General features: G+C 36.0%; 1 protein-coding gene across 2 annotated transcripts; it reads right to left on the bottom strand.

The window, feature by feature from the left end:
* Positions 1-8,466: 8,466 nt before the first annotated feature.
* Positions 8,467-26,888, bottom strand: LOC127840161 (FAD-dependent oxidoreductase domain-containing protein 1-like). 2 transcript variants are annotated; one of them, XM_052368651.1, is made up of 11 exons: positions 26,839-26,888; positions 23,798-23,923; positions 22,425-22,617; positions 21,610-21,739; positions 18,962-19,061; positions 16,915-17,009; positions 15,645-15,820; positions 12,889-13,025; positions 11,691-11,826; positions 11,398-11,502; positions 8,467-10,228 (listed from the first exon to the last, which is right to left on the bottom strand). In XM_052368651.1, exons 2-11 carry the CDS (start codon positions 23,920-23,922, stop codon positions 9,974-9,976), a joined length of 1,452 nt encoding a protein of 483 aa, XP_052224611.1. In that variant the 5' UTR covers position 23,923; positions 26,839-26,888; the 3' UTR covers positions 8,467-9,973. The 2 variants fall into 2 exon arrangements, with proteins under 2 accessions (XP_052224611.1, XP_052224610.1); XM_052368650.1 differs by having other exon boundaries at positions 26,848-26,882.
* Positions 26,889-27,346: the final 458 nt, after the last annotated feature.

The following is a 27,346-nucleotide window of genomic DNA, read 5'->3' as shown; positions in this document are numbered from 1 at the left end:
CATATCTTTCAATGTCTTTTATTGACCACTGTCTACCAATGTTGACACAGTCTAGGACAATTTCCACAGGCCACATCTAGCCGAAAGTCAGGATTTACATCTTGAATGCCCTCCCTCAGTTGCCATATGAACCCCATTTTCGCCGACAGAAAGTAATACACTTCAATGATTTTCGGTCGGTATCGATTTTTTGTTCACATCCCGGATACCGTCAATCTTGGTACTCAACAACCACATAAGCAAATTTTTCATCAAAGGAACTCAAAATGTTCAAAAACACTGAATGGCTGATTGCTCTTCTTTGTATGCTGCACAAGTTATAGAACAATTCCATTTTTAATGTGTTCTGATTTCCCATACCATATGTTGATTAATTGCTCAGCAAGCTGGCAGTGGGGATCTGGGAATTCCATCTAGTCTTTAACGAGTGAAATAGCATTGTTTTTAGAAAAGAAAAGCAATATCTCAATGCTATGACATTTTTTCTTTGATTCGAAAATGTTTGGAATAATAAGATGTTCGTTCTCATTTTGTACCAACATGTTTTTAATATTTTAAAGGAAAGTTGTGCACACAAAAAAATGCAGATAAAAGACCTTATTGAGATAAGCATTTATCATTTAATAAAACACGGAAACGTTCACTTAAAAACGAACGCAAAGCTGTTAGTTGCTAGCGAAGCTGTCAAACTTTGAATCGAGGGTACGTTCGGTTTTTAAAATAATTAAGTAATAAAAAAAATACCGAAATTACAATAATTTATAATAATGTTTAAAATGTATATTGTTAAAATATATTCACCTCGTGAATCAGTTGGGTTTTATTTGATTTAAATTTGACTTTATCTCGTTATTGGAATTTTTTTCGCTACGCTGAATTTCATTTCAATACAAAATGGCGGAAGAAAATGTCGGCTCAGCCTTCGTGTCAAGTTCGGGGTCAAGCTGGCAAATCGTGCTATTTCAATTTTAGATGCGGACACCTATTTCTGCTTAACGAACAATAATTTTGGCATCAAAAGAAAGATCAATCTTTTAACTTTTCGTTCTACATTTTTTTCGTACTCGAAGCGGGAAAAAAAGATTAGGGTCGGTGGTACAAAATTGGGTCGGTCGGGTCACCGGAACCAGACATATTATTTTTTTGGCCTTATCAACACTTTCTTAAAACAATAATGTATATTGCTATAATTTGAAAAGTGACATGAAGTGCTGTTAAAGAGTGATGCATACAGAATTTCAGCAGTCGGTCTAGAAATAGAACAACAACTGAATTAAGGTTTGTGCTTTTCATTATTTCTAAATATTCCTTTAAAAGTATGCTTCTTATGTCATAATTGTAGAACTTTTTATGTGTTATGATTAATGTGCTTGATAAAGAAAGTGATAATGTGAACAGATTCATGATATAGTTTTGTCACCTCTTGGATCCACTGGATGTAAATTAGAATCCATCCAAGTGAATGCATGTACATCAAATACAGGCTTTGTTATTCAATGAACAGGCATGCAGAAAGTCCTTTAGGGCAGGGGTTTGCTAGATATTCATTATTCGCGGGATGTTCGCTGAAACTTTTTCGCGGGATGTTTGCGGCAACATGTTCGCTGGATGTTCGCGGAAACATGTTTGTGGTAGGTACGCTGGATGTTCGCAGCAATATGTTCGCAGAAGGATCGCTGTATGTTCGCAAGAGGTTCGCGGGAACTGTTCGCGGAAAAACTAATTTGCATATGAAAAGTAATCACCAAACGAATATCCATCGAATACTGTTATATATTTCATCAAGCATCCACGGCATGTTCGCCTGATGTTTGCGGTATGATCGCAGCAGGTGTTCGCGGCAAACTATATAATTTCCGTAAGGGTTGTCTTAAGACGACGACTATTTTTTCCACGTTGATAGTTAAACGTATATTTCCTGTCACTTACTTGACCACAAAGACATATTTGAAGTTGAATATCTGTACAAGTTGTTTGCATGTCAGCTATAGATAGGAGTTGTTAAGCTTAAACGCTTATCTGAATTTCCGAAGTACAAACAATACAATTACAGGTATAATTTAGCAATTTGCATCTCAAAGGTATGGACCTTGATCGATGGCCTCAAATGATGACCCCGAATATGTGTGTTAAGGTTCAAAGAAGTATCTATCCTCTAACTTGCCTTTAGTCTTAGTAAAACAGAGGGCATAACCACGCTATAAAATGCTAGTCAAGGCTATATTTCTTACTCAGTAACGCTTTTAAAAGACCCTGAACACGCCTTTTTTATGTTTTATTGCAATTTCTATAGAAGACATAAAGCTAATTTTATGTTTGCGAAAATTAACATGAATTGTGTAAATACAAAAAAATGCAAACTTCGGTTAAATTGAAGGAAAGGGTGATGGATATTCTTGACTGACCTTGTATGATGGTCCCACAGACATGTGTGAAGTTTCCATACACAATATTTAGGAGTTACAGGGATATGTACATGTATCATGGAAACGTCAACCTAAATTTCAATGTGCACGAAAAAACTCATCTGACTAATAAGTACAAAATTGGGCATAATCCTGCTAAAGAGTAGTTAACAGTTTACGATTATGGTCAGTTAATGTTCATAAGGAACTCGAACATATATGTAACTTCTTTATATGTAGTAAATATAGAGCTATGTGATAGTTCAACGCAAAATTGCAGGTCAGAGTTATGGAACTTTATCAGTGACCACGCACAATGACCCATGAACACGTTTGAGGTTTCAAATGAATATGTGTAGTAGAAAAAGTGATATGTGGATGTTATTCGTTTACCATAACCAAGTTTATTGGCACAACAAGGGACACAACTCTACACAAGAACAGGTCAGAAGTTTTAACTTGGTAAGTTACCCTGAGAACATGGGTATAGTTTCAACTGAATACCTGTAGTAGAATCAGTGATGCGGAGATATTGAACATTTACCTTAACTAATTTTTCAAGTACTAATAGGGGCAAAATTCGGCTAAATTGAACGTCATAGGTAAGGAACTTGGTCGGTGACCTCACAAAATGACACCAAACACATTTATAGCAGACAAAGCTTGCGAGGGCGACGGTCGTGCACAATAATCAATTTTCTTGGTTCAAGATCACGAATTGATCTCGGGGTCCCATGTAAAAACTAAAAATTAATAGCGAAAGCTTTGTTCGTATCATAATGTAGCTTTGTCAAGTATGGATTGAATTTCAAATAACTTCACATAAGTTATAAACATAACGGACCAGAGTGTAACGCACAAGACCAATGCCCCTAGGTCAAAGAATAAGATTCAAATTCAACGTAAAAGACCAATGTAAGAACCTTACTCGAAGCACTTGTCCAGAGCTCACTTTGTCCAGCCAACATGGGTGAATGTACAAATAACACGACAGAAGTGACGAGACAGTATGTAGACACTGAGTGTGGCGTGCAAGACCTGGTCACTATGTACACGTTCAATGTTACATTTCAAGATCGAATATATGAACTTAGTCGATAGCACTTTGTTACGCGCATTACGCAAAAGCTTACAAGTAGACCGCGTGAATGATTTCGTGTACACGTGAATTAAATACGCAAGGAAAGTGAAGTTTGATTGGTGTGTTTTAAGATTTTTGGTACGTCATATTTTTGGAAATCTGATCCCCAGTTTTAGTTTGTAAACTGGACATTATTGTTAAGCACCACTAACAACAATTTTACTGACACAGATATAAACATGAGAAAACTTAAAACCTGGAGATTTTCACCGAGCTTAGTGGGTCGAGCTCAGTGGGTCGAAGGCAAGCCCTGATTTGTGGTCCAGAGGGCCTCCGCGGAAGGTCTCGAAACTTTCCATGTTCAACAATAAATTTACACATCAGGTGCAAAGGCAGTCAAATACACCTGTGATACGTACATTTACAAGATATACATGTGTTCGTTATAGAATGCTAGCAGGCTGGTCGTTAATAGTTTGTTCTCGCCCAAAAGTCATAAAGAAGTACTGTAATTACTCAAGTTTCCGGACAAAATAATATTTGTTCTTGGCTCTTAATTTTCGGACATTCATGCTTTCGTCTATAATTATTTGCAATACAATTTCGGATAGTTCATCTTACAGAGCTTTTTTTATCGGAATTTTTCTTTGCTGCGCTTATCTGGTGACACTTCGATCATGCGTTTGCATAACCGAATTAAGGTCATGAAACCTCGCAGCTGAATACCTGCAGGCAATTTACCATTACATTTGTGTTATTGTGTCAATAACGATGAATCCGTTAATAGACGGTAGTTTCACCCGACAGCTTAAAAAGAAAAATATATAAAAGACATGTACACTATATGCAGTGGTATTTTACAAGCACGTGCTATTATTTGTTAAAACAATGACACTAAAAATAATGCATACCCGTACCCGCGTGTGAATGCAATATTATTTGGCTCTCTACATTTTCGGGCACCTGAATTTTTTATTTATAAATGTTCGGACCCCCTTTTTTTTAATGTGTGTATCGAAACTTTTGGACACGAAAAAAAGTAATTAAGGTATTTATATTATGTTATACATCAGAAAAACTAGAAAATACAAGGTTTCTAAATCTCGTTATATTTATTCAAAACAAATATAAAACAACAAAATAATACATTATTAAAATACTGTTAACACTATATACAAATGTTCATATCAAAATACAATAAAAGCTGCGCCATGAGCGCATGATACGCCCGTCGTTCGCCAATGAAGTAGTAAGGTAATAAATAACCCTTTGAATCATTTTTTTACTTCAGTTTATTTGTATTTGAATACATGGTTTATTTTATAAGTACATGAGCATGGAAATAACGAAATTTTGACGAACAAAGTCCCATAACTCTGGAACGACAATTCAGAATTCCGTCAAAAACGAAAGGGGATCAGGGTTTATCAATATTAAGATTGTGTTGAAATTTGAAAAAAATCCATCGAAGGATATTTGAGCTACAGTAGGACATTCAATGAAATCACGAAATTTTGACGAACAAAGTCCCATAACTCTGGAACGACAATTCAGAATTCCGTCAAAAACGAAAGGGGATCAGGGTTTATCAATATTAAGATTGTGTTAAAATTTGAAGAAAATCTGTCAAAGGATATTTGACGTAGCGTACGACATTAACAGACGGACGGACGGACGGACAGACGGACGCGGGGTATACCATAATACGTCCCGTCATAGACGGGCGTATAAAAAATCCATCGGGGGATATTTGAGCTACGGTAGGATACATGAACAACAATAACATTTAAGGTCACAGTGACCTTGACCTTAGAATGAATGACCTTGAAATGACCAGTGGTCATCTAAGTGTGCTTGCAAACCTTCATGTCAAGTTTGAAGACTCTATGTCCAAGCATACCAAAGTTATAACAATTTTAACATTTTAACATTTAAGGTCACAGTGACCTTGACCTTCAAATGAATGACATTGAAATGACCAGTGGTCATCTTCTAGTACTGGCCAATCTTTATTTCAAGTTTGAAGACTCTAGGTACAAGCATACCAAAGTTATAACATGAAATAAGAACTTTAACATTTTTACATTCAAGGTCACAGTGACCTTGACCTTCAAATGAATGACCTTGAAATGTCCAGGGGTTACTTACTAGTTCTGGCCAACCTTCATGTCAAGTTTCAAGACTCTAGGTCCAAGCATACCAAAGTTATAACAACTTTAACATTTTTACATTCAAGGTCACAGTGACCTTGACCTTCAAATGAATGACCTTGAAATGTCCAGTGGTTACTTACTAGTTCTGGCCAACCTTCATGTCAAGTTTCAAGACTCTAGGTCCAAGCATACCAAAGTTATAACAACTTTAACATTTTTATATAGCTACAGTAGGACATTCAATGAAATCACGAAATTTTGACGAACAAAGTCCCATAACTCTGGAACGACAATTCAGAATTCCGTCAAAAACGAAAGGGGATCAGGGTTTATCAATATTAAGATTGTGTTGAAATTTGAAAAAAATCCATCGAAGGATATTTGAGCTACAGTAGGACATTCAATGAAATCACGAAATTTTGACGAACAAAGTCCCATAACTCTGGAACGACAATTCAGAATTCCGTCAAAAACGAAAGGGGATCAGGGTTTATCAATATTAAGATTGTGTTAAAATTTGAAGAAAATCTGTCAAAGGATATTTGACGTAGCGTACGACATTAACAGACGGACGGACGGACGGACGGACAGACGGACGGACAGACGGACGGACAGACGGACGGGGGGTATACCATAATACGTCCCGTCATAGACGGGCGTATAAAAACTGTCCAAAATACCTCACTTAAAAACATAAATTTAACACAAAAAAGTTCTATGACATACCATAATACGACAGATGTTCATGTAAACCAATTGCTGTCGGTCAGTGAATGATTTTGAAGAATACTTTGAGCAAATATTTATCTTAAAAACAAAACAACAAAAGCATTAAACACTATTTCCAATTTTAAAACAAGATGTGTTTGTGAAACACTATGTCCCCATATATTTGACCTTTGACCTTGAAGGATGACCTTGACCTTTCACCACTGAAAATGTGCAGCTCCATGAGAAACACACGCATGCCAAATATCAAGTTGTTATCTTCAATATTGCAAAAGTGTACATAAAATGAGAGATTTTGATCCATATATTTGACCTTTGACCTTGAAGGATGACCTTGACCTTTCACCACTCAAAATGTGCAGCTCAATGAGATACACATGCATGCCAAATATGAAGCTGCTATCTTCAATATTACAAAAGTTATGGCAAAATGTTAAAGTTGGAGCAAACAAAGCAACAAACCAACAGATAGGGCAAAAACAATATGTCCCCCACTATGTATTAGGCAGCAGATTGATATCAGTAATCTATTTGCTGCAAAGGAAATGTATTTTGGATAGGTTCAATAACTTTTTCCCATGTGTTTGCAGTCTATTTGATTCGTTTCACCAGGGAGCAATTGTAACTGCCTACGGATAAATCTATGATGTCATTATTATAGGGTTTGATCACCTTACTTCGTACATATACTATTTCAAATGATAGCAGTCAATTCAGAAAATAACAAGAGCACCGCATAACGGAGGCCACGCTCAGCTGTGAAAGCTTGTCAGATTTTTTTTTGACCTTTGACCTAGTGACCCAAAAATGGGTGTGGCATGTAGAACTCATCAAGGTGCATCTACATATAAAGTTTCAAAGTTGTAGGTGGAAGCACTTTGATTTTAGAGCCTATGTTAAAGTTTTATATTAGAGGTCACAGTGACCTTGACCTTTGACCTAGTGACCCAAAAATGGGTGTGGCGTGTAGAACTCATCAAGGTGCATCTACATATGAAGTTTCAAAGTTGTAGGTGGAAGCACTTTGACTTTAGAGCCTATGTTAAAGTTTTATATTAGAGGTCACAGTGACCTTGACCTTTGACCTAGTGACCCAAAAATGGGTGTGGCGTGTAGAACTCATCAAGGTGCATCTACATATGAAGTTTCAAAGTTGTAGGTGGAAGCACTTTGATTTTAGAGCCAATGTTAAGGTTTTAGCACGAAGCCTACGGCGGACGGCTGACGGCGGACGACGAGCTGGCTATGACAATACCTCGGCTTTTCTCCGAAAACAGCCGAGCTAATAAAAATCCCTCAGAAAAAAAAAATTAAAAAAAATGATCTTATAAAAAGACTCTTCACATTTCCGAGATTTAGTTGTCCTTGTTTTTTTTTTATTCTATATATTGAAGCATCTTAGCGCACATGCCAAAGATCTTTTAATACATATTGTATAGAAACGGATACAAACGCATGGACAATTAATAAGTTAAGTTTCTCATCAAGATCAATGTTTTATATTTGTTGTATTAAATTTGTTTTGTATTATATTAAAATGTTGCTGTGCAAATTACAAAATGTCAAATGGTCATTGACTCATTAATCCTGGAATACTGCACTAATCGATATTACGCAATTTTGAGAGACATTCTAAAAAAAATACATACATGTGATTTAAACGGTATTTCAAACATAAAATAATAAAAATAAATATTTGTGTTTTTTAACCGTTTAAAAAAAAAATTGGGGGGGGGGTGAGGTGGGGGGGGTATAGTGTGAGGGTGTGGTGGTAATTTGTGAGATGATCTTAAAAACAAAAAAAAAAAAATTAGGGGGGGGGTGATTCGGGTGGGGGGAGGGGGGGGGGGGTGGGGGGTGATTCTTGGGTGTGATGGTTGGACGGTATTTCAAACATAAAATAATAAAAATAAATAGTTTTGTTTTTTAACCGTTGAAAAAAAAAAAATTGGGGAGGGGGGTGGGGTGGGGGTGGGGGGTATAGTGTGAGGGTGTGAGGGTGTGGTGGTCATTTGTGAGATGATCTTAAAAAAAAAAAAAAAAAAAAAGGGGGGGGGGGATTCGGGGGGGGGGGGGGATTCGGGGGGGGGGAGGGGGGGGCACGGGCGATGGTTTGGTTGAGTCTATTGTGGTATGTCAGGTAAGAGTAGTTTTGTCAAAGTATCAATCAAATCTAATCATAAATAAAGATGTTATGGCAATTTTAGCAAAATTTAATAATTTGACCTTGAGAGTCAAGGTCATTCAAAGGTCAAGGTAAAATTCAACTTGCCAGGTACAGTAACCTCATGATAGCATGAAAGTATTTGAAGTTTGAAAGCAATAGCCTTAATACTTAAGAAGTAAAGTGGATCGAAACACAAAATGTAACCATATATTCAAAGTTACTAAGTCAAAAAAGGGCCATAATTCCGTAAAAATGACATCCAGAGTTATGCAACTTGTCCTTTTACTGTACCCTTATGATAGTTTGCGAGTGTTCCAAGTATGAAAGCAATATCTATGATACTTTAGGGGTAAAGTGGACCAAAACACAAAACTTAACCAAACTTTCAATATTCTAAGTATAAAAAGGGCACATAATTCTGTCAAAATGCCAGTCAGAGTTACATTACTTTGCCTGCACAGTCCCCTTATGATAGTTAGTAAGTGTTGCAAGTATGAAAGCAATAGCTTTGATACTTAAGGAATAAAATCGACCTAAACACAAAACTTAACCAAAATTTTCAACTTTCTAAGTATAAAAAGGGCACATAATTCTGTCAAAATGCACGCCAGAGTTATCTTACTTTGCCTGCCCAGTCCCCTCGTGATAGTTAGTAAGTGTACCAAGTTTGAATGCAATAGCATTGATACTTTCTGAAAAAAGTGGACCTAAACGCAAAACTTAACCAAAATTTTCAATTTTCTAAGTATAAAAAGGGCACATAATTCAGTCAAAATGCACGCCAGAGTTATCTAACTTTGCCTGCCCAGTCCCCTCATGATAGTAAGTAAGTGTACCAAGTTTGAATGCAATAGCATTGATACTTTCTGAGAAAAGTGGACCTAAACGCAAAACTTTACCGGACGCCGACGCCAAGGTGATGACAATAGCTCATAATTTTTTTTCAAAAAATAGATGAGCTAAAAAGGCAAGTATAAAAAAATTACATGGCGTTGAATAATATTGATGTTTCTGTGAAGAGAACTGTTTACAACCCTTTAACAAACACATAATACAATAGTACATACTTTTAAAATCTACATTTTTCATGTTTGTATGGTACAAGTTACATGTAGGAACAACTCAACACTTCTTGGTGACAATTGGTAAACGATTCATTTTAAAATTGTTTCTCATATTTGCATCATTAATTCATAAAAAATATTCAAGAGCGATTCAATAAATGTTTAAACCTGTAACAGATACCATCCATATAAAAAAAAAATCGAGATAATTTACATGAGGACCACTAAATTTGTATCACTTTTGGTGATAATTAAAAAACAAGCATGAGCATTCATCTGTGGAAAATGTGAGATTTCATACGATACTTCAGTCAAAAATTCAACTTAAAATCATCCTTGAGTAAAATAGAAAGTCACAACCCACCAAAATACTGCTAAACAATTGCCTGTTCTAGAATAGGTCTTCTCTCTGCAAACCTCGCAAAGTCAAACATGGAGAGGTCTATGGTCTTATACTTGGAGTAGTAGATATACTCAAACAATGCGCGTCCAATAGCTAGCCCCTGCTGTACGCCATGTCCGCTCATGCCGTTGGCAAACAGGAAGTTACGGTACTCCGGGTGCGAGCCAATTATGAGATTCTGATCGACTGTGTTGTAGTCGTAGTAACCAGCCCAGGCACATTTGAGCTAAATAAAATGCAAATTTGGCATAAAAACAAAGAATGATTATACATGATGATGAGCTTATTTCACATATGTACCAGTTCATTATATGGATTTTCTGCAACGATAATTTCTTAATTGTTAATAATGTATTTGTTTGAGAAATATTGCAAAAATCTGAATTCTGACTTTTGCATTGTGACCATGATCTTTCATCCAGGGACTTGATGTATGACAAAGTACGTAGAATACATTTTCTTATTTTTTACCTTTGACCTAATATTGACCCTTACCTTCTTCCCTGTTGGTGATTTATATGCCTCTACAGGGTTTTACATTCATGTCAAATTTTAGGGGTCCCTAGGACTCTAGTTAATAATTTTCAGGGGTCCTGTCAATAAAAATGGGGGTCCCAATATAACTTAGTGATATGAAAGTAGTATAGCACTCCTGTCATTCACACGTCCATGGCCCTAAAATGCTCGTAGGTCACCTTGTTTTGACATTTTTGAAGACAAAAAAGGGAATATTTAAATGCATGCCATTTGAGTTACAAGCAGCAAATGTATGCATAATATGCTGGCTGTGCCAAAGTCAATTAGTTATTAGTATGTATAGTAAACGATTATTTACGTAAACAATAGCTGAGACTTAACGCACACCTATAAAATTAAAGATTGTATGTATTTTTATAGTTTAATCTTGCTTGCCATATAATAAGCTTTCGTAACCTCAGTTAGCTTTTCTTTCATAGCGACCTAAATAGCTCACAATCATTTACACAATTTAATCTCAATACGGAATTTGCACCTAGCAACAGCAGGTGCACGATAACACGATCGGTCGATAAATCAACAAGCGAGACAACTCGTACATCCTTCTAGAAAATAACGTACTGCAGTTGTCTTTCAGAGTTTCTTGTTGATATTACGAGAACCAATACGTAAAAATGATTGTGCGTCCCATGGGACACAAATTAACAAAAATGACTGGTCCTGACTGGCATTTTATGCGTATTTGACGCAAAATATCGCCTCCCGTAAAACCCTGCCTCTAGAGTCAATCATGGCCAAACAATATCAGACTTCTGCTCAAATCATTTTATCAAGTGGGACAACACCTTCAGTATTCAATATCTGAATATCTGTATCACTATCAGGTATTTTAGTTTTGCACTGCCTGTTGGCTGATACCTTAGAGTTGTTGAAGGCTGGTACCCTGTGAGCAATGCTGGGCCACACGACCTCCTGGTAGAATTCGTAATCTACATCAAGATTGGCAATGCTAGGCTCTGCCTCCTGTTAGAAAAAAATGAAAGTAGACCATCTGGCCATATGGACCCTGTGGTTGAATCAATTTACCATAAATTTGTTAAATTTACCAAGGTTAAAGTTTGGGGGCAATGCTAAAATTATGAATAATGTTTTAAATTGTTAATTAAAACTGGTTATATAATAGATGGTAAGCTGATAAAATCCACACTTACCTCTGATGGAGATGCCCCACAGATGTAGTTCCCACCCAGGCCCTCTCTACGTATGTACGCCCCGGACGTGTCAATCAGAAACGGGCAATCCAGAGTGGGACCATCTGGGCAGTGTATCGTGTACACGTACCGCTTTCTGTCAGGATTTAAAACATTTTAAAGAATTTTTATGTACATATTTTGTTGATTTTATCTTAGTGTTGTATTGTTTTTTCAGTGACATAAAACAAATATACACTGTAGTTGAAATAATCTGTACATATTATTGAAGTTCGACTCAGCTTTCTTTCACATCTTTCCAAACAATAGTTTGGTCATTGTATACCCATGTGAATACCAGACGGTGATATGCTGCTGTTGATAATTTGAACCCTCTGATTTAGTCTTAGTCAAAATGACAATCAATGTCAATGTCAAAGAGAGGCAAAATGATGTTGGAGGGTTGATAGTGTTCACAGACATCAAATGCAAGAATCAAAGCTTTGTTATAAAAAAACCTGATTTGTCATTTTGTGTTAACCTGGTATCGAAAAACTGAAAAACGAATGAACGGACAGGCAAATATCTATATGCCTCACATCTGTATTAAGAATTAAATAAAGGGCAATGACCTTACAATATGGTAAGAATTATGGTCATTACGCACTGCACTTCCCTACCATGAGATCTATCTACCTAATCAATTAATACCAGTACCTTTTTTGCAAATTATGCTATAACAAAAATAAAAAATAAAATATAAACAAGCAAATTCTTTGAATTGATATCCCCCGCCAATGTGCTTCTGGACACAAAAGTATTATATTTTACACACACAAAAAAGCATTTTTCAAGATACAAAGGGCCAAAACTCTGTTATTAACAGATGGTGTACAATGCCATTTAGCGTGCATCATCCTCTTATCCATATACATACTCATACCAAGTTTCAATGAAATCGGCCAAAGCACTTCCAAGATATGGCTCTGGACGGACGGACGGATGGAAAGTCGGAAAGACGGACGGTCAACGCCAAAACAATATCCCTCCGCTTTTGAAATCTTTTGATTTCATTGAATCGTTACAAGACTCTTTGACTACTGCATTCCAAAAAAAAACAAACACAATATGCTACACAATTATGTCGTGCATGCGAAAATTAAGCAATTTGTATTATACTGATGATGGATTCAAAAGAGCAGTATGAGAAATACAGTACCTCGGCTCCACGGGTAATTCTGGGAACACGTCCACTCCTATTCCTGCCATTCGGGCTACCTCCCCAGCCCATGGGCCCGCACTGTTAATGATTACCGCTGCATCGCACCCGTATCGCTTTCCATCCGGATGGTCAACCTACAATAGTTACAGTGACCTGTAATCAAAGTTTGTCCATGTGCTGGGAAAAGGTTTTCTCTGTATAAATATTGAATACCCTGCTTGTAAAATATGCAGTTTCGTACAAACTATATGCATGATGGGGTTAAAATCGATACAAGTAATGTTCAAGGGAGATATCGGCATTGTTGTTAATATCGCATCTTTCTTTTATCTCGTCTTTCATATTTTGATGCATTGTGAACTGCATGTTCTAAAATCACTCCATAGATGTGGCGAAACATCTTTTGCAAGCTTTTGTTAAATTATTAAATGTGAATGAATAAAACATACATATAATTTTGTTATTAAAATCATTTTTAAGCAGCATACACACCTTTGAACAAATACAAGTATACAGGTAAAACACAAGTCAAGTATGGTTCTTCTGATCAACTGTTGGTTTTGGTATCACATTAAAGGTAAATATATATGTTGGCAATAAGAAGTCCATATTGTCACTACTTTACTTGTAGTGGCGCCTATAGCCTCACACGTTTTACATTATGTAATTGTGCTCAACAACAACATGTTGGCAAGAACAGTTGTGTATTATTTTGAAGGTAAATATTTTGAGTAACAACAAATACAATTTTCTTTAATGGTGATCTTTCTAAAGTTTATGGCCTTATCTTTCTTATAATGTATACACCTAGTGACATATTGGATTATAGATTTTATCATAGATAAAACTGATATCTAGCTCATTTTATATAGAATATATATATATAGAATATAGAATGAATTTATTTGCGAAAGCATAACCTACAGGCAATATTACTGATAACCGATCAATAACAAGAAACAGTCGGAGACGGGTGATGCTCCCCAAAGGTTTCTTTGTCACAATATTGCACTATATATTCAGATAAAAGGAAACGTCATGAGGGGCATAACTTTGGACAAAATAATACGATGGATGGTTTAGCAACTTAAAAATTTCAAAGGGCCATAATTCTCTAAATAAATCATCTAACCAGAACCCACTAATAACGTGCGCATATCCTCAAGGTAGTAAAGCTTCCCATAAAGTTTCATTGTATTCCAGTCAGTAGTTGGTGAGAAATAGCCCTGACAAGAATTGCACTATATGCACAGTTTATAGAAAATTTCAAAGGGCCATAACTCTGTGAAAAATCATCCGACCTTAACCGGCTGATAATATGCACATCTTCTGTTGGTAATGAAGCTTCCCATAAAGTTTCATTAAATTCCCGTAAAATATTGCTGAGAAATAGCTCGGACAAGAATTGCACTATATGAACAATGGAAAATTTCAAAGGGCCATAATTCTGTGAAAAATCATCCGACGAAAACCGGCTGATAATATGCACATCTCCTCTTGGTAGTGAAGCTTCCCATAAAGTTTCATTGAATTCCTGTCATTAGTTGCTGAGAAATAGCCCGGACAAGAATTGCACTATATGTACAGTTAATGAAAAATTTGAAAGGGCCATAACTCTGTGATAAAATTATCCGACCAGAACTGGCTGATAATATGCACATCTCCTCTTGGTAGTAAAGCTTCCCATAAAGTTTCATTGCATTCCGGTCATTAGTTGCTGAGAAATAGCCCGGACAAGAATTGCACTATATGTACAGTTAATGGAAAATTTCAAAGGGCCATAACTCTGTGAAAAATCATCAGACCAGAACTGGCTGATAATATGCACATCTTTTCTTGGTAGTGAAGCTTCCCATAAAGTTTCATTGAATTCCGGTCACTAGTTGCTTAGAAATAGCCCGGACAAAAATTGTGCACGGACAGACACACGCACGGACAGACGAAGCGGCGATTATATGCTCCCCCCAAATTTTTTTATAATTAAAACTTTGGTAATACTCTACTCACATAAACCATAAAAACTTAATTACCACCCTCAACTTCAACACTAAAAATACCCCACTAAATTCACTCCAAAACTCAGGTAACACTCAAATCTCATCCACTCCAAAACTCAAATTAAACCCCACTATCATCAAATTCAAAACTCATGATTCCCCCCCCCCCCCAACCCCCACCCCACCATCCATATTATCCTGTCCACAGATGTTGCTCATCAACTAACCTGTGTGCTTATGCATATCCTAAGATGGGATATTTAAAGAACTATTTTCATTTGGCAGAAACATGTGCATCATATGCTTCCACTAAACATACACAAAAATCTTCATAAAGTTTATTGGCTAGACGTGACAGTAGCTATGTTCATATACTCAACTTTTTCGAGTGTTGGATATTCAAACAATTATAATTTTATTATGTTCAACATGACATTTTTTAATTCAAGAAAGTAAAAGCTGTTTACAAATAATTCAAATATTCCAAAGAGTATATCCAAGTGTATGCACATTCTGGAAATTTGCTAATCCACTCATATACAGATGATAGAAACGGAGAGATGTCGCAGGTAGTATAGAATGCAGTCACATTACACGCCAAAACTCAGGCTACGTTCTTCTTACATCAACCATAAAACTTAGGTAACATGCACACTAGCTCCAAAGCTCCGGATACAAACCACTCCCATTTTACTCCAAAACTCAGGAAACACTTCACTCACATCCACCAAAAAACTCAGGTTACACTCCACTTACATCCACTCCGAGGATTCTCTTCTTCTCGGCAATGCCACCAGATGTGTACAGTGGTACAGAATCGTATCTGAATTTCACCACCTCACCCTGGCAGTACCTAACGCCCAGCTGTATATTCTTGCCCTTGAGCGCATGTACCAGCTGCCAGGGATCAAACCACCCCTCACCCTCTGTGCCTGTGGAGCAAATGAGCCTTGTTCTGAGAAAACTGGGCTTAATGCATGTGTGTAAAGTATTGTCCCAGATTAGCCTGTGCGCACGGCACAGGCTAATCAGGGACAAAACTTTCCGCCTTTACCGGATTATTGTGTAGAAGAGACTTCCTTTAAACGAAAAATGCCATTAAAGCGGAAAGTGTCATCCCGGACTGCACAGGCTAATCTGAAACGACACTTAACGCACATGCATTAAACCCAGTTTTCTCAGAACGCGGCTCAAATAATGAAAAAAAAGAAACTTGTATGTCCAGCAAAGAAATGGATGTTCAATAAAGCAATTGGTATGTCCAACAAAGAAATGGTTACATCCACCAAAGAAATGTGTATTTTTTTAAAATAAATGTGTATGGAAAACAAATAAATTTGTACGCTCAACAAGAAAATGTGTATGGCAAATAAAGAAATACGTATGTCCACCAAAGAAATGTGTATGTACAACAAAGAAATGTGTATGTCCACTGAACAAGCTTTATAGATGGATACGACATCATAGCCTTGGCCAAGATAGATAGTTGGACAGAAACATCCAAAGAAATTAACTATAGGTTTGTCAAAAACATGACTCGACATACACTCACGCTGCTTCATGAGACATGTTTAGGGCAAAATAACTCATCAATAAGTAGATCACTGCATATATGGGGATGAAGTGTCTAGCACTTCTAACTTCAGGGTAATGAAAAAGTAAGTTTGCATGTTATTAATTCTGAAATGTGGAAGTTATGTAAACCACCAAAAAACAGACTGCAGAGTGACTCCTATATACCAACTCCATGCATAGTAAATATTTGTTGCTGCTTTAAGAACTGTCATAAGTAAATCATTACAAAGTAAACAATGCCATTTATGGACAAAAATTAGAACAATCTTCAAAATCAATCTCTTTCTCCATACTTATGCATGTAACATTTAAAATATTAATTCCAAACTTTTACGAAATAGATGTTACTACCTAAACAATTAAGCTTTCTAAAAAGCAGCGGAGATTAACACTTTGAAATTTCCTGTCATGCAACATAATACAAATCTGTTTCCTACATATGTACACGTACCGTATGATGCACATTCTATGCCATCCAGATTCATCCAAGGGTATTTCTCTGCCAGCTGTGCCTTGGACAGTATCACTGTCTTCGCTCCTTGTGCCCTATGATAAACTTATACCTTTAAATGTGGGTCTCATTGTGGAAAAACTGGGTTAAATGCATGTGCGGAAAGCGATGTCCCAGATTATCATGGACAACACTTTTCGCCTAGAATGGATATTCCCTCTGAAGATACTTTCTTTATACAAAAATATCCATTAAAGCAGAAAGTGTTGTCCCTGATAAGCCTGTTCCAGTTTTTTTTCTCCACTTTTTGGGAAGATAGCCCATGGCTTTGGAATTGGGAATTTTATATCGGCATTTTCATGAGATTGGGAAAATAAATTCATTAGCCTTTTTATTCCAAACGAAAAGTCCACTGATTAAGGAAATACTAAATTTGCTATAACTCTTTATAATCATTCAAATTAAAAGAACAAAATCATATAATACTTTGTTAGATGTAATTGAATTAAAATTGAGATAAAATACGCATAAGACACTTCTTTCCTAAAAAAAAAAAAAAACCATTTTTTTTTTTGGAAATTGGGAATTTTTGACACATTTTGGGAAAAAAGTATACTTTTTGGGAACATAGCCGAATTTCTGTTATAAAATCGGACCAAAAAAAAACCTGTGTTCAGACTGCATATGGTAATCTGGGAAAACGCTTTACTAACATGCATAATGCCCATTTGTCCCAGAACGAAGCTCATTTTATCGAATTACCAATTGCCTTAAGTTGAGACGCTTAGGGGTATAAATAAATCATAAGCAAGAAGCGCTCTCAACTTACAGGCGTGGAATAATAGACAACAAACTTTGACAAACAAGTATAATTATTTTGACTCTAAGTATTCATACTCATTTGTCTATTAAATGCTTTCTTTAAAAACTCAGCGCAAAATTCTCAGCAACAGCTGTTCCACAAAATAGTTTTCCCCCCAATTTTCATTATCGAGTCACATACAAATTCTAGCTGTTGAAGATCGGTCATTGAATTGCAGAAAAATGGATGCATGAATTGAATGAGAAATCCATTTGTTGTGAGCTATAACAGTAACAACAACAATTATCATTTTTTGAAAGAAAACAGCTAATGACTTCACTAAGGCAACGGTAACAACAAAACAAACTACCCAACAACATTGTACATCATGAAATGATTCAAAACAAACCAAGTGTTGTAAATGAGTGGTCATAGTTTGGATTCATATAGTGATTTTTTATATTGATTCTGATATAAATTTTGGAGCCCATTTAATCTAGGTAAATTATACCTCTTATTTAAGGTATTGCGACATGTGACTTTCATGGATGACAAGCAAATTCATTGAATTGATATTCCCTGCCAATTTAAAATTGTGTGAACAGACGGTTAGAATGACGGACAGACAGACAGAATGACAGACGGACAACGCCAATTCTATATCCCTCTTCCTTAGATAAAAATGTGATTATCCCAATGAGGGTAAACGTATCCACTCAACTGTTTGTTGGTAGCATGTGCAAGGAAGGTGTTAGCTCGCCTTAATAATTATTGCAGAATCATCAATAGTTAATTTTTCTTGGTTTACATGCCAGTTTGTTGCAATCATTAATAAGCATTGTGTGTTCCTTTTTTAATAATAAACAAACATGAATGCCTTATTAATGCTTGCAAATTATTCTCAAAAGGCACCAACAACTGATTGTATTTAAGAAAAAGATTAGAGACAATTTTAACAAACCTAAGGTTTTCAATGAAATCAAGCTAACATAGAAGGGTTTAACTCTTTAAACCTAAGATACGCACTTTGACACATGTGTTATCTCTTGGAAAATCAAGTCTTATTTAAGACCTTTCTTACTAGATTCGACTTTAAAAGGCTTCATTTCAAACCCTTAGGTTCTGATTGGCAGCAAACAGCATAAAACCAGAACGTATTGCGAGTAACTCGCAGTGGCTGGTTGCATATTGCCATTTTCACTTTTCATCTGAGCGGGGAAGGATTAAAACTTTAAACCACCACACCTTTGCATCTTGACACAGTCCAGCAGGAGCTGGGCTCGATTCTCAGGTGCCAGGAACAGGTAACCCTGGTGATGGAAGTCCACGTGAGGGGGGTCTTGTCCTGGAAAACAAGGTAGCTAAATATTTATCACAATTTAAGCATCCAAAGTCACAGGCTAATTGAAAAACTCTCAACCCCATTTCTTGGGTAGAACCAGTACTTGGGTGTCTTTGGGGGAGATCTTAAGAAAAATCACACAGTCCGAGTCGGGATCAAAACCATGACCTACCGGTCGCTAGGCAGACATCATATCCACTACACCACAGCAACCTAATGATAGCAGCTTTGCAAGAAATACATTGGCATTCTATCAGAGAAATACCCTATCAATTTCATATTTTGAATTTCTTGAATATTTCCTTTTCTCTCATATTTCTCATTCTCTGTACAGGTGAAAGATTTCTTCGTTAAATATAAGGTCCATTTGTCAACAAAAGATTAAGATCAGTTCAAAAAACCTTTTTTTAAGAATTCACCAACACCCGATTGTATAACAGTTAAACCGGCGGTTAACCACATACCGGCGGTTAAAAGTAGGTAACATGTTGGTTACTGGTCGGTAAGCGTTTGTATAAAATTTGGTTAGTTATACCGATCAGTTAAAACCCAGTTAAAACATACCCTGCTTCCGTAGGTGGGTAAGTACAAGTTACCGAGAGGTTACTTACACAAAATGGCCGCGACGTCCGACATTATCAAAGCTAACCATCGACAACCTTCACAATTTTGACGAGTTAACAACAAATTGCAGCGACTGACACTTTATTTGACTTAATTTACAGGGCAATACGATTTCCGACTTCGGACGACGAATTTAAGGACGCACAGAACATGTTTCTTATATTCTGTTATGGGTATGCCGTGTGTGCTCCGATGCATCAATGGCGCCCATGTTAAAATCATTTCTCCGAGAACAGGGAACAACAAAAGTGCAAACAAAAAACAAAACACGTTCGAACTAGTATCTTACCTTTAATAATCCTTTAAAATCCATAAATAATCCATTTAATTCAATAATTGACGAGTTTGCATCTAGGGTCTTTGATAATAATTTTAGCATAGTTAAATAAAGACCCTTATGCCATCATATCATTATATTCAAATGAGAACTCAATAAACTTTCTTCTTCGTCACACGCTACATCATGTACTCTATGTACATTACTGCTGTTAAAATGAACTGGAGCAGTTTATTTTATGTGTCGTGTTCTGAGAAAAATGGGGCATAATGCATGTGCTTAAAGTGTCGTCCCATATTAGCCTGTGCAGTTCGCTTTAATTAATTTTTTGTTAAAATGAAGTCCCTTCTGAGCAAAAATCAATTTTTGGCGGAAAGTGTCGTCCCTGATTAGCTTGGCGGAAAGTGTCGTCCCTGATTAGCTTGTGCGAACTGAACAAGCTAATCTGGGACGACATTTTAAGCACATGCATTATGCCCAGTTTTCTCAGAACACGACACAAATAATAGCCGTTGGTGAACTTGGTTGCATTTGCAGATTTCTGCATACAAAGATATATTTAAACTTGAACAATGTTTTATTTGTCTATGGTAAATTCCCTTATTGTACAAGAAATTTATTTGTCTATGGTAAATTCCCTTATTGTACAAGAAAGTAAGTAAGTTTATTGTAAACATAAGCCAAATTAGAAGAATAGTCTAGCATGTTACAACGACCATGTATAATTTTTATGTTACATCTAAAACAACTAGAAGAATAGACGTCTTTGTAAGCACTCTCTTGCAGTTTGGAAGCACCAGGGATTCCGCTAAATGATGCAAATCCCGACATCATTATCAATTTGTCCCTGGTCATTTTGATATACCCATACTTAAAATTTACACTTTATTTTATTGTAAATTCATTTGTAAATGAATTTGATAAAAAAAAATACGTGTCGCTGTTTATAAGCGTGACACTTCGCGCAAAAATCACATAATTAGAAAAAGCATTGTAGGAATGTTTTGGTTAAAGTTACCGGTGGTTAAATTCCACTATGCGCGGTTAGGTTACTTTGCGGTATATCGTGTTTATACAATCAAGTTACCTTGAAGGTTACTATACCTGAATAACCGCAAACTTACCAAGGTTTGAATGTTACCGAGCGGTAACTTTAACCAGCGTTTATACAATGGGGTGCAGACGTTTTCCCTCTGTTGAAAATAGAAACCATATCCATTACACAATGGCGACTCAGATCTGAGTCCTCTGCGTAATAGTTGGATGATTTGACCACGTCCTAAAAGTTATTGACATTGTGAAGAGCTTGCATTTTTTAAGGTATTGTCTGAAATAATAGATTTTCTGTAGTGAGTTTTATTCTGCCCCATGGGGGCGAATTTTCCCTAACCTAGTACAGTAAACTGTTAAATGCATGTGTGCAAAGTGTGGTCCCAGATAAGCCTGTGCTGTCTGCACAGGCTAATCAGGGAAATACTTTCTGCCTTAACTGTATTTTTACAGACTTCCCTTCTACCAAAATTACAATAAGCAAAAAGTATCATCGCTGATAAGCCCATGAGCATCCCAATGGCTTATCTGGGACAACACTTCACGCATTAAACCCCGTTTTCCCATAACAAGGCTCATATTGGGCCAATTTGCCCTCACCTAAAACAGTAAGGTGCTCTTTGTAGTGTTTCAGGAACTCTGTCGTGAACATGGACATCTGCACATTCTCTGGGATGGTGAACTGATGTCTGACCCCACCACATGACAGCATGGTAGAGGCCCTGGTGTACTGCATTCATAAATAACAATACTGCATGCTTTTCGTGTAGCCATATGGGTCATCTAACTAATATCCCAATGCAATCAAATGCATTTTTCTTTTCACAATTTTTTTGAAATTCCGATCATGAGATTAAAATTGCTCAGAAATCACTTTAACATATTTTTTTTTAACGCAAAATGTAAAAAAATAACAATTTACATTTTCAACATTATTATGATCAATTATATATTTATCCATTCCTAGACTGACAGATACAATATCCATTAAATAATCGAAATATAAAACTACTAAAACATTATCAAATTCCATTATTATTATTCTAATCACATAGATTAATATAATACATTTACATCCTTATAGCAATAAAGTAATCTAAATGTAAAGCTACTACTTTTACAGTCCAATTCCATTGTTATTATTATAATCACATATGTATATTGATATAATACATGTACTGGTATATCATTATATCAGTAGATCATTATATGAAACAAGTAGAATTGGGAATAAGCCCATAGCTTATGGCCCCGAAATGTATGGTGTGCCTCTGGATTTTCTGAGAAAACACATGATATGAATGTTCACAGGCCTTTGAAGTATTGAAAGGACAAAGATGACCAGAATTGTTTATTTCTAGACCTGAAAAATTGAAATAAAAATATTAAGCTATTTCAATCAAGTGTTCACAGACCCCATAGTCACGTTCCACAATCGTCACGTCAAACATTTCCCCATGGGCTTTGAGAAAATATGCCGCTGCAGTGCCAACTAGACCTCCACCAATGATGAGAACATCAGTACGTCGAGGGACGGCCTTTTCAACGCCGACTGCTTCACCCGTGAATAGCGGCCGGAACTCGTCCTTCAATATCTTTAGAGCTGACCTTTAAATAGTCATAAAAGAATAAGATTCACAATCAAGAGCAAGGTTGACAAATAATGGGTCCGTATTCACTGAAAAATTCTTTAACTTTATTCTAAGAATAAAGAACGCTCTTTAAATTTTTGTGTTCTAAATTTTCTTTAATTATTGTTGAGTCAAACTTGACATTTGACACCTCATAGTACATCATCCTTCATTTAGAAACGTCTGTTTATGTCACAAGCCCCAAATGATAGTCTGCAACTATTCAAACTCTAAAGTAAGATTTAATTGAATCATGTCTGTTCTTTACACTTAAGTCTTAGAAATGGTCGATGAATACAGGCACTGGATACATATATTAGTCTTGTTCTGAGAAAACTGGGCGTAATGCATGTGCATAAAGTGTCGTCCCAGATAAGCCTGTGCAGTCCGCACAGGCTAATCAGGGACGACACTTTCCGCTTTTGTTACATTTTTCGTTTAAATGAAGTCTCTTCTTAGCAAAAATCCAATTTAGGCGGAAGGTGTCGTCCCTGATTAGCCTGTGCAGACTGCACAGGCTAATCCGGGACGACACTTTACGGACATGCATTATGCCCAGTTTTTTCAGCACATGACTCATATTTAAGAGGCAAATTCAATTCAGTAAACTGTGAGCTAAACATTCAAAACAGAATGTTTGTAACCCTTGGACAATCAACCTTGAAGAAACAGAAAGGTTGTAAATGCAATAAACAGTCACCTTGTTCTTAGAGTAAAATAAAGATTTGTAATATCGGTAGAGTATAATTGTAATGTCCATGACAAATGTGGACTCATTTCAGTAAAGAAACTGAATAAACAAAACATAGTTTATTTTAGAGTAATTGTTACTTTGTCCTTTTGAGCATTAATTAAAAAATAACAGGGTAATGAATAGGATATTATATTATAATAATAACAATAATTTAAAAAACTAATGTTAAAGCAATCTGATATTAAGCGTACCTACCGATATGTCCTAAGTGTTTATATATTTGTAAGGGTTTTAAGTACAAAACCAATGGCATAAATTTGACACTTGTACTCCTTGATTTCTACCATCATTGCAAGTGTTTTATTCATCTTTTTCATGTTAGTTGCTTATTGTCTCTTTATTAGCTTATTATATAACTTATTACTGCACATACCAGTACACGCTTAAATAAATGAATTCATACTTCTCTTCCGTTGAGGGTTGGACATACTCGCGCTCGGGAGGTCCAGGGGAGGTTGGTGGCTTGGTGCACAGACATCTTGCTCTGACAGATATGGAGGGAGCTCTCCTAGCAAAGGCTTGAAGCATGCTGAATACAAGCATACCAGTAATCAGGAATTGAAACTCAATTTGTTAGGTAAACTTATGTTTCCCTGATGAAAAATATTGATGTAGCAGGGTTTGGTATAAGGAGAACTTATACTGCCTTGCTATATGAGCTAGCTTTTATAGCAACACGGTAGTGTCTGCCTGATCTAGAACCGAGCGGTCTCAGGTTCATTCCCCATGGTGGTTGAGGATTTTTCTGGCTGGGTAATATTGAAATAATAAGGATGTGCAAAAACTTTGTTTTCTAGCCCCCTACCCCAGAACACTAGGAGAGTCTTTGATTGTTACAACCAATCAATTATTGTACAAAGTTTTGAAATTAATCAGCAAATCTGCAATTTTCAAAATAATCAATGTGTAAGAGACAACAATAATCAAAGCCGAAAATATTTTGTTTGATTAAGAAATAAAGATTTGTTGTCATTTTATCAGAGTTTAATATAGTTAACTTTTTCTTATTTAATATATATAATAGATTTCTGCGCCATATTTTAAAGGGACCTTTTCACAGATTTTGGCATGTATTGAAGTTTGTCGTCAAATGCTTTATATTGATTATAAATGTAAACATTGGATAAAGAGCTCCAGTAAAAATCAAGAATAAAATTAAAGAAAGAAAAAAAAGTAACCCTCAATTAGGCTCAAACCACTGATTCCTAGAGTAAAAGTCTAACGCTTAGACCATTCAGCCATCCGTGCTCATACAATGGTAGTTGCAATAATTCAACTCTCAGCTTTATAACCCAAAGGGTTGCAGAGAGTTGCAATAGGCCGTCTTCAGTCCAAACATGCACAATTTGATCACCACTGTAAATGCTAAGGAATGCTGATACTGCAAAAACTTATCAACGTTCACCTGTCTAAAGCACAAACTCATGCAAATGGTACCATTAAAGCAAGAAATAATTGTTTTTTATTTACGGTAATTACTCTAAGTTTTTGGAAACTATAAGTTTTCGGACACCCATTTTTTAGCCCAAATAATTATTTTTCGTGACTATATTTTCAGACATACGGATTTTCGTCAATAATTAATTACTACAATTTTTTCTGACAGTACCTTTAAAGGTGCTATTTTGCTAGATTTCTGCCCTGTTATCGCTTATCTGCAACCCTTGGATCATGGAGTTTTACTACCAGATTAAGGTCATAAAACTTGTCATATAATGCCCCGAGGGCAATGGACCATTACAACTGCCTTATTGGGTAGATAACCATGTATACCGGTAACAAACAAAGGTTTCACCCAACAGCATTTGAAATGATATTGTATTCAGGAAGCAGTATGGTTGTTTTTTATAACGTTTTTATATACCATTTCAGGTAAGAGATTGTGAATAAGTGATTTTATTTAAACACAATTAAATTATTGCGCATTTATTAATTTATTAATACATATATGTTTATTATAAACATTATATAGAGCTATGACTCTAAAAATTTTAGACACTTACTTTTTGAATATTTTTCGTACCAAAATTTTCGGACATGAAAAAAAATAATTTTGAGTGTCCGAAATAATTACTGTACTTTGTTATTCTTTCATACGCTCTATCCACCATATTGGGAAACTGTTGTAATGTTGTCGACAAAAAGTGTTGCTATCTGTTTGGTTGCAGTACACCAATCTGTTGCACATCGTGTCATTTGATGTAATCTAAGTTGATAACGGTGTCGAACAGGTGTCGAATATTTACACTTTTCCAAATTTCGAAATGAACATGTCAGCAAAAGAAGTTTGTTGAAACATCATCGTGTTTTTTAGGTTGCATGCAAGGATAAAGTCTGTAGGCTGCCATTCAGGTTATTTAAATGTGTTTTTGAAGCTTATTCATAGCTTTCCTTAATTGGTAACGAACGACGTTTGTTTAATAATAAGCACCAAATCTGTGTGCAAAACTGCGATTGTGTTTATCAAGGGGTGCATATCATTATTGCTGCATATGTACTCCCTAGTGATTTTTTTAACTGCGAGTCCTGCGTCCTGGACTCACAGAAACCTCTGGGGATGCAAAGTTTCAATTATGTGAGTCCCAAAAATGCATTAAAATTTCTCAAAAAATAATATTTTTTAATATTTGGACTCATTCTTTTAATTCAGGGACTCATAGATTTGCAATTTATTGAGTCCCATGACTCAGATGAGAACATTTGTAAAAATATCACTGTCTCCCAGAGCCGCCATAGCAAAAAATAGCAAAGGGAGTAGGTTTATATTGACTAATACAATGGATGATGTATTTTAAACTTTATATAAACAATCTCCTTAGAGTCACAAAATATAACAACAACAATAGAACTCTCCAAACTATTCAATCTTTTCACATTGCAACGCTTTATAATTTTCAAGCTTTTAAATCGTCAAAAGCTGCAAATAATGGATATTTAAGGGCATGGTAAATGTTCAATATTACTGTTTCCTCATAAATACCATAAGTATAACGAACACTTGCAAATCTGAAACATAGTTTTTTATTTATTTCAATTTACCAAAACGTGAAAAGGTCCCTTTAAATAGGAGTCTGACATTGACAAGATCAGAGCATTGTCTGATAGTGCTTGTCTTATTAAGAAATGCATTCCCCTGCCAAAAGACAATCTGATCTAAGTTATATACACGATGAGATGAAGACTGAGTGTTTATGAAAGTAATTCAAAGACTAAAGTGGTTACAAAAGTGTGTTAGTCATTTTGGTACGACTTCAAATGGACGCTATGTTGACACGGAGTGAACAGGTCTGATCACAAATCTACACTGTGAGTGACTTTGCTTACTTTTGTATCAAGGAAAACATAACACTTAAAACCTCTTCTAAATTGTGTCTTAGATTTGTTTTAAAAACTGTAAATTAACTTTGTTATCTTCTATTTATTATTCTATTAAAGAATACAAACTTTGTTTACGTTTGGTGTTGGTACCCAGCCTTCTGCAATGTGACTTTTCGCGCAGGCTACAATGCACTATTAAATAGTCGTCACTTGCTTTTCTGGATATAAAAGATCGCATCAAGCAAGCCCTGATTGTATTTATGGTCCATATATTTAATTTCCATGTCCAGAACCAACAAATTTTCTCTGGAATAATAAAACGTACCTTCAAAAACATGTTCATAGCGACAATAACGGGGGATATACGTGTTCGAACATTAAATGAGTCGTGTTCTGAGGAAACTGGGTTTAGTGCATGTGCGTACGACACTTTCCGCCTTTACTTCTCGTGTAGAAGAGACTTCCTTTAAACGAAAAATACCATAAAAGCGGAAAGTGTCGTCCCTGATTAGCCTGTGCGGATTGCACAGGCTAATCTCGGACGACACTATACGCACATGCATTAAACCCAGTTTTCTCAGGACGCGTCTCAAATAAATAACTATAAGACAGTGGCTAGTCGTACGGCCCCGTA

Source organism: Dreissena polymorpha, chromosome 7, assembly GCF_020536995.1.
Source record: "Dreissena polymorpha isolate Duluth1 chromosome 7, UMN_Dpol_1.0, whole genome shotgun sequence".
In the NCBI taxonomy this organism is placed as follows: Eukaryota; Metazoa; Mollusca; class Bivalvia; order Myida; family Dreissenidae; genus Dreissena; species Dreissena polymorpha.
Note: the sequence above shows the minus strand (reverse complement) of the source record. Positions and strands in the feature narration are given on the sequence as shown.